The sequence below is a fragment of the Calonectris borealis genome, chromosome 2 (genome assembly GCF_964195595.1).
Source record: "Calonectris borealis chromosome 2, bCalBor7.hap1.2, whole genome shotgun sequence".
Classification (NCBI taxonomy): Eukaryota; Metazoa; Chordata; class Aves; order Procellariiformes; family Procellariidae; genus Calonectris; species Calonectris borealis.
In genome coordinates this window covers 160,100,962-160,115,063 of record NC_134313.1, presented here as the reverse complement: position 1 = coordinate 160,115,063, position 14,102 = coordinate 160,100,962, and the positions used below count along the sequence as shown (strand labels likewise).

Genomic DNA, 14,102 nt, shown 5'->3' with positions numbered 1-14,102 from the left:
TCCCGTTCCTCAAAACACGTTAGAATAAAGTGCAGGACAGTACAGTAAAGAAACAGATGCACTAATAGCCACTGAATTTTGCAGGGATAAGGCCATCTGAGCTAAGCATCAATATTCTCTTTATAAGCAATGAATAGAACCAGCAGAGTGCTATTCATGTCATCCTAAGATAGGCATCTAAAATAATTTAGAAGGATAGCCAAGTAAAAACGCCTACTTTTTCTTCATTAAATATGAACGGAACCTAGAGAGACTAGTGCAGATGCAGATGACAGATGTCTAAAGTTAGACAACATGACTCTCTCCCAGGAGTTTCTCCACTGATCTGGTTAGCTTTCCATCAGGCAGTAAAAGCATTACAAAACTTTGGGGTTTATTTCTATTAAGATTTTTTCCTTTATTCTTTTTTCCATCTTGTTTTGAAGGCCCACATTTCAAGCTTGGCATTTGTTTTTGCTTTTATTTGGAATTTTTCCAACTGAGGTCCAACTCTCATGGGATTTCTGACACCACAAGTCTGTTTTCTCAGTAATAATATAATGAAGAAAAAATATAATATATTCTTTTACAACCTTCAAAATAACTACTGGCGACTAGGTGAAATGAATCAGGCAAGACTCATTTAGCTTAATTATTGTAACAGTGGGATATAATCTTTCTAAAAGGTAGGCAACTCAGCAGAATACGTCATTGTGTCCCAAGAGGAGGGGAGTCAATGGAGAAGAACAGGCTTTTCTACACTATGAGTCATGTGCTTCATTGTGGTTGTAGCAATTCAAAATTAGGATGATATGATTTCCATCCAGGCTCCAAAGACTTTGACTGTAGAGAAGGCATAGGCTGTCTGGATTGAATGCAGATGAGTATATTGTACAATCTAGTCAGATGAAATTCATCTGACTTGTAATTCTAGTCAAGCAAAAGTACATATTTTTTGCTTACTGTTCAAAAAACTCAGTTTTGTGATGTGTCCGTACATTAGCAGCCATCATACTATTACTGGTAACTGCACACAGTCCTAGTGATGCCAGCATGTAACATAATGAGCATATATCTCAAAGTTGCTAAAGACTAATGAAAAAGAAACCAGTAGTGCTTGGTACAGAGAAATTACAGGGAAGTGAGGGAGGAGGCATTTTTGAAGGGTAGTTTACTAAAAGGTCAGGTGTCAGAAGCTACTGATTAAGCTATGCTTTAAACATTGTCTTCCCACAGAAATATGTAAAAATTGTGGATTTTAATCTTGTGTTGCACCATTCTCACAATAGATAGAGGCTTTAATATGTGCATATGGCTGTGTATGCACGCAGATGATGTATACTTTGTAAGTCAGTTAGAAAGTAAGGTAATTCAAGTAAACCTAATTTAAATAAAATAAAATACAATGTTTGTCAATTCAGCTTACTTTAAAACTACATAGTTAAACTGATCAAAGTTTTCGGATAGCCAGAGTCTGAGCCTTAGTGTTTTTAATTCATTTCTTCTGTTGTAATTTACATTCATTCAAAGCAAGACACTGGTCAAAAGGAGCTGTCATTCTCACCAGATCTAAAATGAGCACAGAGCATGTAGTGAGCACAGCTCCAATTCTAGCTGCTGTAAACTGCAGATGTTATTTTTGTTCAAAATATCCTGTGCTTTTCTCTTAAAGGATATCTTGCAGAAGGCAGTACTGCAGAATGATTTTATAGTATGTTAAAGAAAACCAAGATGCTAATTTCAAATGTGTTGGTTTTTAAATAGCATCCCTATGTTGCATTTGTTTGAGGAAAAGTTTCAATAAAAACGTTAAGAGTTAAAAGCCTTTCTCTAACACATTTTTTACCTTACAATCAATGTCTTAAAGCTATGCCTTATATAGCTTTTTGACTCGTACTCTCTATTTCCTGGGATGTGAATCTAAACTTAAATAGGTAGAGGGAGAGAGAACAATAACATTGAAAGGTACTTTTTGCCTGATGGACTCCTTCCCTTATGAAAAAAATACTATCTGCTGGTTTTACCAATAAAGTATACTGCACGAAGTTCTTCACTGTCTGTAATAATACCTCCACAACGTCCTGTAGGAATAACCCCTCGGTGCTCATGGTTAAGTGGACAAATTGTTCCTTTCGGGTCTGCTCTTGACTGGCCTGGCTAAACTATGATCTGCCATCATGCTGCCAAGTTATCCAACTTTGGAAGCTGTCAGTTTGCAAAGGCATCAAATAAACAGACAAAAGGAATAACATACAAAGAAAAAAATGAAGGATGTTATTTTAAAAAATTGTTCATAAACATTCAAAGAGAAGGAAAGCAGCTTAAATGGATTTGCAGGCAGTCTTAGAATTCAACAAATTTATCTAACAGCATCTCTGAGATTCTTTTTATGTGTAAGGAGTAAATTTCCAAAGTCAGTAGTAAAAGCCTCTGCTAAAGAGAATGGTGAATGGTCCAGAAATCCCCTGAAGGCAATAAAGGATTCCCACTAGAGACATCCTTTACTCCAGTTCTCTCATGCTTCAGCTATTAGCAACTTGCAACTGAGATGATCTCAGTCCTTAGAAAGCATCTAATGGCCAATTCCATAGGACTGGCAAGAAATACAGGAGCCATTATTTTTTCATTCTCCCAAGAGTCATGCCCTCTATATATAAGTCATGCATAACCTCTTGAAGTAGATGGAACTATACCAGCTATATTCACTAAGTTCACAGAATTGAAAGTTGAAAGGTCCTGCACCTTGCCAATTTTTGAACGCATCATAAAACTCCATCATTCAAGTTGGGAGCTGGGCTATTGTCTAATAACTTCCAACTGTGGATGTAGATGCATAAATTGCATTCAGCTGCATAAACTTACCAAAATCATTGCCATCTATAAACAAACTTGCATGGCAAGTGTTGATATTATGGAATTGAAAATATTACTTTAAATTTTTTTCAGCCATTAGAATATATAATCAGAAAGTGTTTTGTACTTTGGCATAAAGAAACAGCATTGGGTCAATTGAAACATGCCCAACAAAAAAGTTGGACTTGTTTCATTTTTTTATCATTCTGTACCATCTTGAAAAATCTGTCTAGATTTGATTTCAGCAAAACTCCATTGCTTGAATCTTTTTAAATTGGACCCGTCTTACTTGTATCTGATTTCAGAATTCTTAAATGAAGGAAAAAAAAGTGAAACCCCACATGAACTTTCTAACAAAGCATCAGTTGTCCAGCCACACTGATGTAACTGCGCCTGTAATTTAGCCTCTAGCTATGTACTCTGAGCTTGACAGTAACTGTCAGGCAGCCTGGATGTAAAATGACTCCCGTCACTTCTACCCGCTAGGGAGAATAGAAGAGGTTGTCTTCCTCCAGAAAAAACACATTATTTAAAATAATGTTTCTGGCATTCTGTACACACACAAGACCCTTACAACAAATAGTCTGACTAAAATCAAAACAAGAATCCTGTGTACTTTTAGTCCAGCACAATAGCTGTCAGTGTCAGCAGGACTGAATCTATCTGCTGGCCATTCATCTGCCAAATGGACAAACATGAAATAGCTACATGGAGGTATAAGTCAGGATTGAAGCTAATCAGCCAAGATTAACTTTGATGTTACCTTAATACTGACCCTGGTCATTTTGTTCAAACTAAGTACAAGCAAATAAGAAATAATTACACAATTGAAATTATTTGATCATATGACACAGATTTTTAATTATTCTCTATTCTACACTTGAAATTGTGGCTAATGAGCACATTTCCTTCTTTCAGACCTAGTCTAGTATTATAATGGTCAGAAATCATAAATGTTTTAAAACTTTCTACTGATCAAAAACTAACCCTGCTTCTCAAACTATTGCAAAGCTAAGTAAACACTACATTTTGAATCCTTTACATCAAAAATTATAATTATTTAAATTCAGGTGTTACGATTTTCAAAAACAAGCAAAAATTTTAGATGATTAGCATGAAGCACTTTATCAGACTCAGCATCAAAGAGGATGCAATCATACTGCTACTTAAATTTCCTGTATGAGCATAAATAGAAATGTCTTAATTTGCCTGTAACACCCCTATAACTCCTAGTGACTCAATAAAAAAATTGGCAAATGGTGTTCTGAAATTGTATGTTTATTAAATATACACACGACACCCATAAAGACAAAGAATTAAATTTTGCATTGTGTTGTGGTAGTTGAAAACCAGGAAATTACTTTAGATTAATATTGACTTAGTTATAGCTATTAAATATTTGTCACTACTCTGCATTTTACATAGTACCATTTAGAAACAAACTCTTTATATTGTATTGCTGCAAAAGAAATTTGCAAAGCAATACCAAATCTGGTAGCACATAAAAATCAATGACTTTTATGTAAGATGGGCATATCTTATTTCTTATTTACTATTCTGTGTGAACCATAATTAGCCAGTTCTCAATTAAACTTTAGCTTTAACCTCTGAACTTAATAAAAAATTTGCAAGACTGGGAGGAGTAAAATGAGTGCAAAGAAGGTACAGACTGACCAAAACAGAATTTAAAATGTATTATATTTTTAACAGATTTTAACACAGAATAAATATCAAAACCCATTTAGATTTTGTAATTGTATTCAAAGCATAAACTGATTTGAGTCATGCATATGAAACTGAAATGCCATTATGAAATTGAAATGACATGAAATTTTCTGCATGTCTAACAAAAATAGTACTTTTGCAACAGTAGTAAGAACAGCTGGCCTCTGCAAAATATTCATATGATTACCTGAGCGATACTGATTCCAAAGCTGAAATCCAACAATTTACTTTTAAAGTTTTGAGAAAAATATTTGAATTACAGTCACTAAACTAAACTCAATAGGTAGTTAGGCACAGCAAAAATCAGTGGCTTATGATTTTCAGAACAATTTTATGGAAACATTTAAAGAATCTATAACTGCTTTCTAGACTATAAAGACCTAATTCTAAAATGTTTCCTCTTTTTTTGTGGCTACCTAATGTTAACAGGTTTTAAAAGACTACGAAAAAACACACCTATAAAAATAAATTGGATTAGTACATTTTTGTGTAATTAGTGTTATCTTCAATACACTTTTTTGCAAAACCTATTCTTACACACACTTGTGTTTTGTTTTCTTAGGACAGACACCTTTTTCTGCTAATGTTTCCTTTAAAGTTAGTTTCATGTTATTTTTACTAAGTTCAGGAGACAGAAGTCTTCTGTTTATTTACAGAATAGACATAGCATAGAAGCTTCCTAGGCAAAGTTGACAGTAACCCACTGGATCTTTCAACCTCAGCCTTGGTTTGGAAGGACATTCAGGGGTGAGAGAGTAATTCAGTGCTGAAGGACAAAACGCTCTGAAGAAAGTTTAGGGCTTGATTCTTTGTCCAAAGGAGTTTTACTATTGACCAGATGTCACCCTTAATGTAAAAGAAAAACCCACACCTCTTTATTCATTTAACCAAAAATATAACTGATCACTACTAAAGTATTTATGATCATTATCATCCCAAGTGACTCTTCATTTTGTTTATTCTGTGGGCTAGTATATTCCTGCAATACTGTATGTAAGAGAGTATAGTATTCATAGATATGATTACTTACAAGTATATTAAAATTTGTGGTCTTAAATTTTCACGATACGTGTGTCAGAGTACATTCTGTGATATCCAAATATTCATACTAGAAGAACACATCAGAAAACCTTAAACTGTACAAACACTGTAAAATCAAAACTGGGTCTAGCAAATGAGTTCAGTGCTTTAGAAACACTGAAACAAGCAAATGCAAATAGAAGTGGAATAAAAAACCCTAGTTCTTTCCTTTTGCAAAATGAACTTCAACAACATAGTAGCCATTTCTGAAATCTTGTAGTACTTACTTATAAGAGAATAAAGATAAAGAGATGGATTACATGTGTGGACAATTTACTTTTTTCTTATCAGGCACTTCTACACTTTAAATGGTGCAGATCAAAATTGAATTTACTAAAAATATATGTAATAAAATTGGTATTCCTCATGGTATTTAATAATCCTTATGCAAGTAATTAATGATATCCCTTTTCCGACACATTTGTCCTTCAATTCACCTTAAGCCTAAACATCACCCAAAAAAGATGAGACCAGTATTGCCTTAAGTATCTCTTAATAATAGCAGCAAAGATGAGACCAGCATTGCCTTAAGTATCTCTTAATAATAGTAGCATCATTAAGTAATGAAAAATGCAGAATATAATGTAAATAAATACAGCATGACTTATAGGCACACAGAGAAAGCACTGGTAGATGGCTGCCCTGCATTACATTTTGTTGAGAGGGAAGGATTCAATTTAGACTCAATACAAACAATCCATTAGTCCAGTGCAATGATCCACTTCACAGACAGTGGTAATGCATCTGTTTTCTAAAGGTAGCTGGAGACATTCAAGACGGTGTTTGTTTGTGTCAGTCCTGACCTCACTGCCTTGACTCCACTTGTCTTGGGTAGCGTATCTGTATTGGGTAGTGGGTAGCACACCCAGGATGTTATTTCTGACAGCAGCCTAAGAGTGAATGCTTCAGGAAAGCAGCCAAATAGGGGAATACTTCTTCCATAGGTGATGCTTCTACTTATGCATTAGCTGCAGCAGTATCACCACATTTAACAGCCCTGAAGATCTTCCTCTCCATGAATTTGTCTTTGTATGACCCTATGCATTCAAATCACATAGCCTGTAACTTGTATATATTGGGTTTTGTGTGATCTAATAAACCTTGGGCCAATTCACACTAAGATTAGACAACACTCTATTAACTGACCCAGTCACTATTTTAAGTAAAGTGGACACACTTTAGTCCTTTACATTTACCAGGCATCTTACTGTATTTTAATAATGTTGACAGAGAGTTTAATACTCTCTGAGGACAGCTAGGACACATCTCTACCTTGTTCAGTCTAGATAGAAGATGTCAAAATATGTCCACATGAAAGGAAAGATTGCGGTGAGGCTTGGACTGGGTTAACACACCTTGACGTGTGTTTCTAGCATGGTCAAATCAAGCTATTCATTTTCCCGTTGTGCTGCCATGACCTCAACAGAAACATAAGAGGAAAAAAAAGACACTTATTTGATGAATCTAAAACTTGACCTTGAAGGTTAGCAGTAACTAGTTTACTTATAAGAAAGAGACTGGAAGTACATAATAAAGGTTTTGATCTACAATTTGATGTGGTAACAACATACAGATAGTTTGTTCAGACACTCATACTTGTCAAATTGGTCCCCTATAAACACAGACAGGAGCACTAAAGAATACTAACAGAAGATCTAACATAAAATAAAACATTCTATTTAAGGGTGCTGTATCAGGAACTTATAGTTAATTTCAAAATGTTAAGCAAATCGTTTCTTTTTATAGTACCTGCTAATATACCATTTGACATGGAATAAAAAGTGAATGTTTTAACTCTGAGTAAAATCAATGCAAACTGTGGAAGCAGACAAGTTCTTTCATACCCTGAACAATATCAGTGAACTTGGCAGAGAAATAATAGATGACGTGCTTATGGTATTTTTAAATAAGTTTTCTCATTGCAGTGCATTTTCAGCATAAAAATTTGGTACCTATTAATAAATTGCCTGTTCAATATTTGCTCACCAATCTCTATCATTTAAACTTTCTCTAGAATATTCAAAACTGCCCAAATTAAATGCATATCTGGAGAGATGTGTATGTCTGTGTGTATGCACATATATATAAAAATAAATAAAAAATATGTATAGAAATACAAGTAAAGATACAAGTCCATATCCTAAAAGACGGCAAAAAAAAGGAATAAATGTTTGATTGGATCTATAATGGAAATTCATTCAGCAGTGAAGATGCAGGCACCAAACTGACACGAAAGACAGTTTCTACCTACTCCTTTAACATTGTCTTCAGAGAAAGCATACAGAAGAAAATTTAAGACTTACCATAAAAAAAGTATTTTGCCACCTTCCCTAAAATATGATCTCCTTAGTTACTGTAACTTTGAGGGCAACTTCACACATGACCCACAAAGCATACTGTTGCATGATAGTTTTGTGTCCAAAATATTTTGTATCCAAACACTTAGGATTTCATCTTTAGTTCTTTTTGTTGAAATTCTAGGTCAAATAAAAATTAACTATACTGATTTACGTTAAGCAAATATTTTTTGTTTTGAGGTGCTACCACTGAGCACCAAGATCTGAATTCAAGAAAACATCTTCTTTCTGTGTAACAGTTGGCTGATGCAGAACCTTAAATGCCTTAATTGAAATCTCACAACTGCATAATACTTGCAGTTTTTATATTGTCTCCCATCAAGAGATGGATTTAAACATGTGCTTTCCTGTTTCCCTTTTCAGATTGATTCTGCTCATTTTTGTCCTTTCTTTAACTACAAAATATATAATATTTGCACAGGAACAGCTTATCTTCTGATAAGCCAGCACTATTGTATCCACTTTTTGCCTTGTCAACTTTAAGGTTAGAAAAGAATTATTGCCTTGTCCCACTGAAATAACCAGTTTATGGTCTTCAGGCAAAGAATGTTCCCTGAGCAAGTACCTGACACTGGTACTTCAGAAGAAAGGACAGGGCCCTCGGGCCATGTTACTTGAAATACAATCAGTGCTTGCATTCCCCCTTTCTCTCCCTGCAACATGCTATGCATTTATTCTGTATACTATCTACGTTAGATATCTATGATATTCTATCTATTGGACTTTTGTTAATCATTTTTTCATCACCTGCTTTCCATATCTCTCTTCTGATTTTTATCCTCACTGGTTTATTATTTGCTCTTTTCCAGGCTTTTGTAAATGTTGCTACTACTTCCTATTTCCAGTTTCTCTAGGTTCATTCCTGCAAGTATAGTCAACTTGCATTTCATTCTTCTCCTTCAAATTACTAATGAATATGTCAAACAAGAACTGCTTTTCTATTATACTAGTTCATCTGCTAATAAGTACTTCTCAGTACTGGAAGTGTTATCTTTTGTTAATTTGAATTTTTAAGTCTTGACCCATTTTCACTCCACATAACAACATCTGGGTTGAACGACTGTTTAAAAATGGCTGTTTTAGCAGTAATGCGTGTGTGTCCCCAAGCTGTCAGGTGATACCAGCATTTCAGAATGTGTCTTCAGAAAAGTTGGGAAAACAACATACTCTATCCATTTTCTTTATTATCTATTTTCAACTATAGTAATGACTGGGCTTTTAAATACAGAAAGAGATGGCAAGAACTGCATGTCTTAGCTAGAATTCCAGCACATCTCTGCAAACCAGACCGAACAGGTCTGCTAGAGCTATTCCACACATACTAAAATCCAGAAAAACCCAACCAGCCAAATATCTTTTATTCATGAGAGGACTTAATCTGTTCATGATAACAAGAGTTTTACTGACACTATGAGCTCAGCCTTGTAAACAAAGTGTTGCTCTGTTAGCCTCAGCAGAAAAACAGATAGAAAATAGGTAAAACGTGTGGAAAAAGTCCTCCCCTCAACAAAAAGAACAAGAAATAGGATCTGCAAAGTGAACACATTTGTTTTTCCATTTATACTGTATTTAAGATATCTTGATAGCCTTTTGAACCACTTCTAATTGCTAACACAATTTAAAGTCCAATATAAATTTGCAATAATTCCAACAACCTAAATTCATTCTATTTTACTTATAACTTAAACACATACCAGCAATCAAGTGGTGCATGTATACAGATTATTACAGTATTAGGATTCGTTACAATAGAAATTTCTAGAAATAACACAATGAAAAACATACTGTGCATAAGCCCAGTAACACTGCAATATTAGAAAAACAGATGCATTACTGCAATTACCAACTTTTGATAGCCTTGAGTTTCAAACAGTTCCTGAATTCTACATTTCTGATTTTATCTTATATGACATTTGCAATCCAAGCATATGGCAATCAATGCTACCAAAAATTACTACAGATTTCCATTAATTCTGATAGAGTAAAATGGGAATTATTTAGAAGCAGAATATGTCTGATAGCTGTATTGAACACTGGCATCTAAATGAATAGAAAAAGTATTTTTCCTACCTTGTAATCATCCTCATAGTCATTATATCCACAAGTACTTAAGATGTCAGGAAAAATATCTGACCATCCATTACTCGTACAATTTTTGCTAATATTTCCTGTAAAGCAAAATTTGAGAGTTTAAATCAGAAAGATTCAAAAGTCTCCTCATCAATGAATCTTTAGACAACCTAACTTTGTCATTCTCTGCCAACATGCTGTATTTCCTAGCACTCCTGTTAAAGCAACCCAGCCATTTCCTTTCATGTGCTCTTCATTCATATTACTTTTACTTTTTCTCTGAGTTGCCTTTGCACTAAAGAAAACCGAAAGTAATTCCAAGTGATGGCAGGCTTCTGCTTTGGCATGACAGCTATTTCTGTTACATCTGCAAAAGCCTGAAATATCTTGCTGTTTTATCTGAAGTATTCTAGAGGGAGTCTTTCGGCTCAGTCTATAAAGGGGATAATTTGTAGGTAAAGTAATTTGATAGAAAAGTAATTTAAGTGAGAGTTGTTTCAACCTCCTAGTTAAGCTTTTCTGAGAAGGCAATACCACATGATCTACTGAAGAGTTATAAAAGCTCTTAGATATTATGGTGATGAATTACTGCTATAGCAAATGTTGGTAGAGTTGGTAATGCACTTTAAAGGCCAAATTATGTCATAGGTTGAAGAACAAGGAAATAAATATGCACGTTGAATCTCACTCTTTGAACCAATCACTGAAACAGCGTAGTCCAAGGAATGTAAAGGAGATGTGCAAGTATGGTGGGAAAGGAATTTTGAACACCTATTAATTTCAGAAAGGATTTTTTGGTTGGAACTGAGAGAAGTTATTGTCTCTTTTCCCAGATGAAGTCACGCAGATGAGATGGGGGCAAACCCATGATTCTACTCCTTAATCTAATTAATATGAACTAATGTTCATACAATATGGAACAGCTTCAATAGGAGAAAACTGAAGAGTCTGATGTCAGGATAAAGAATAGTTATTAAAATTATTAAAACTTACTTTTACAATGTTAAATCATAAGCAACTTCCCCTCACCTTTCTTACAGCAATTTTTATATCCATGATACTTGAAAACTCTTAATAACATACTGCTTTGGTTTGGAGTTTACCACTGGTCTTTAACCGACTTAAAGATGTCTGTTTTTCACTACATGAGAACAAATTTATGTGTCACAGATCAACTTTGGCCAAGAATAACCAAACGTGTTTACATACACTGCAAACTAAAGCTTTTGTGATTTTTATCTTGCTGATTGGTTAGTGGAATTTCTTCTTTGTATAAAGTCTTCAGTAGAAAGTTGTAAATATCCTACAAATGGTTGACCAACAACCAAATCTTTGCAGCTTATACAAGGCCTTGACCTCAAATCACAGTGTCTCCTCAAACAACAGGACCATTTCTGTCATTTGGCATAGACATGGCATTTTTTAAAGAAAATGTAACCTATTTATACACTCTGAAGAGTCTTCGCTTTAAAAGTACATCAAGATTCTCTGACTAGGCAGAGCAGAGGAATGTGTTAACAGAACGAGAAATTATAGCAAAGCCAGTTTTGCAAGAAAAAGACTCTATGTACTCAAGATGCTGAAGTATTTTCTACTGTAAGTACTGTAAGGCCTTCTAACTTAAAGAAAGTTAGGCAATGTGCTATGGAAGACATTGTTTATTTCTACAGCATCGTTCCATGCAATTAAATATTTCAGCTGGCAACCTCATTTAAAACCTATAACTTGACACATACATTTGAATAAAAAATTGACAGAGTAACTTTCTGATACTCATATACTTACATCATATGTACAATACAGAAAAAACATTATAGGATAATATGATTGCTTTTACAATAAAAAGACATGCAATATAAAGTTATTAATATTCAATAGAGAATTAATTATGTGGTATGCTTAAACTATAACCTTGACCATCACAGAAGAAATTAAGAGCCAGTTCTCCAAAAGTTGTAAAGATGAGGAGGCAACTACTTTTTTCAAACTCACAATTTAAATTAAGAAATCCTTTAAAGAATTGATGATATTTAAAAGCTTCCTTATGATTTGGAATACTTCCATAAAAAATAAGGTAGTCTAGATCATCTTGTAGTAGAATTCTAATTCATCTTAAACCCTGAAAAAACTAAAACATACATCTCACAAATCTGGTTAAAAAAAAAGAGTCAGATTTCTTGTTTAAAGATATTTTTATAATTTCCGGCCATAAGAATCAAGTGAATTTGAAATGTGCTGTGTATGAATTAAATAAGTCATATATTCCTGAGCATAATCAAATTATAAAGGTGCTGAGATACTTAGTTAGATCTTAATTGAATCAACCATGCAAGATGTTTGCTGTCTTCCTCCTCTGAAATTATAGAAAGACAAGATTTAAAAAATCCTCTTAATTGAACAGATACCCTAAAAAACCACCCTGCTATATCCACAAGCAAAAAGTAAACAGGTAGCTATAAAAAAAGCTGTATATGGGAAAATTATAGCAAACTATAAAAAGGAAGTGATCTTTCAGTCTTGATGACGCCATGCCCAAGTGAGATAGAGTTGTAATGCATTGTGAAGGTTTCAGACTTAAATATTTATTGCAGTTGTTTTATAGGAAAACTAAAATGTTATTGTAATATAAGATACTAATAGTTGTTAAATATCAAACATCCAAACCCCAGAAAGAGCGTGCATGCTTTAGCTTTTGGCAAATAGACAGAAGCAGTGTGATTTAATTCAGATTTTGAATTTTTTATATTTATTATTAGTTTGCCTTGTCTCACGACAACATCTTAATATCTTCGTTTGAGTCATTTGAATACTTTTATAGATTTCACAAGATTTAGTGAAGATTACACATACTTTCCCCTTTATAAACTGTTTAGACTGTCCACGATAAACTAATCAAGATTCACCAGCTCCAAGAATGAAAACCTTTGCTCATCTGTAGACTGTTTTTGTTATCTATTTTTTACTGGAACAAGACTTAATCAACAGTTTTGAGAATAAAGGTATTTTAGTCATACTCCAAGTTAGCCCCTATGTTAAAAGTAATATTCTTAAAAAGCTCTCCACAGAGACCTCAAAAGCAGAATTAAATCACTGTGATAAGTTTTGCATCTTTCACCAGCTTTTCATGACAAAGGTTTCTCACCTGAGCAATGGGGATAAGATTTTTCCTGCTGCATTTTGAGATACATGTATGAACTGCTATGTGTGCAACACCCATTTTTAAAACCCCACTATCAAGCCAAAGTGCAAAATTAAACCGCAGTATGATATATTGACAAGATGGTGCAGAAGACAGTAGACTTAAATGTTTCAGACACTGATGAGCTCTTTTCAAGTTCCATTAAAAAGCAGAATAAAAGGTTTCATAATAACTACCTTAAACTGCAATAGTGATAATTTTTAGGTATTATGTGTTAATGTTGGCTCATTATTCTCATGAAGGCAAGGCAGAGCTCCCCTCCTAAGTACATAAGGAACAACCTGCAAGTGACCTGCTGGCAACTGTTAAAGATGTCAGTCAGGCTCAGCTGCCTTAATAATTAACATAAATAGGTCAAAAAGCACAAGCAATGTCTTCAGCCTTGATGAATGTCACTATATCAGAATATATATTTAGTATCTGACTCAAAGAACACCATATGGACCACAAAGACAATTATTTGGCCTTTTCATGATGCATCACTCATGAACAGCTCTGATAAGAATCTATTAACTCCTTAAAAAGAAAATTAAAACCTTAAACTGCGAAAAAAACCCATTTTTAGCATATTATGTTATAAAAGAGAAGCCAGCAAAAATACATCTTAAAATGAAATACCTGGTTTGCCAGAAAAAAGGCTAAATACTTTTGGACAAGGGACAGTGACAGTCTCTCCAATCTTCGCAGGACGCCAACAGGTGATGTTATCCCAAACTCCAACACATCCTGAAACAAAACCAGCAGTAACAGACTTGAAAGCTCAGTCTGGTCTGAATCACCCTACTGTATTTACCTTATAAAGACTTGGTGGAAGCTTTGGATGAGTAGTTCAAGAAAGA

The 14,102-nt window shown here is 34.1% G+C and overlaps 1 protein-coding gene across 1 annotated transcript in view; it reads right to left on the bottom strand.

Moving 5' to 3' along the window:
• Positions 1-14,102, bottom strand: part of VIPR2 (vasoactive intestinal peptide receptor 2) — a 60,138-nt gene that overhangs the window by 31,847 nt on the left and 14,189 nt on the right. The window contains exons 3-4 of the mRNA XM_075140872.1: positions 13,882-13,989; positions 10,065-10,162 (exon numbers count right to left, since the gene is read on the bottom strand). Of these exons, the coding sequence (XP_074996973.1) occupies positions 10,065-10,162; positions 13,882-13,989 (206 nt within the window). The remainder of the gene's footprint in view (positions 1-10,064; positions 10,163-13,881; positions 13,990-14,102) is intronic.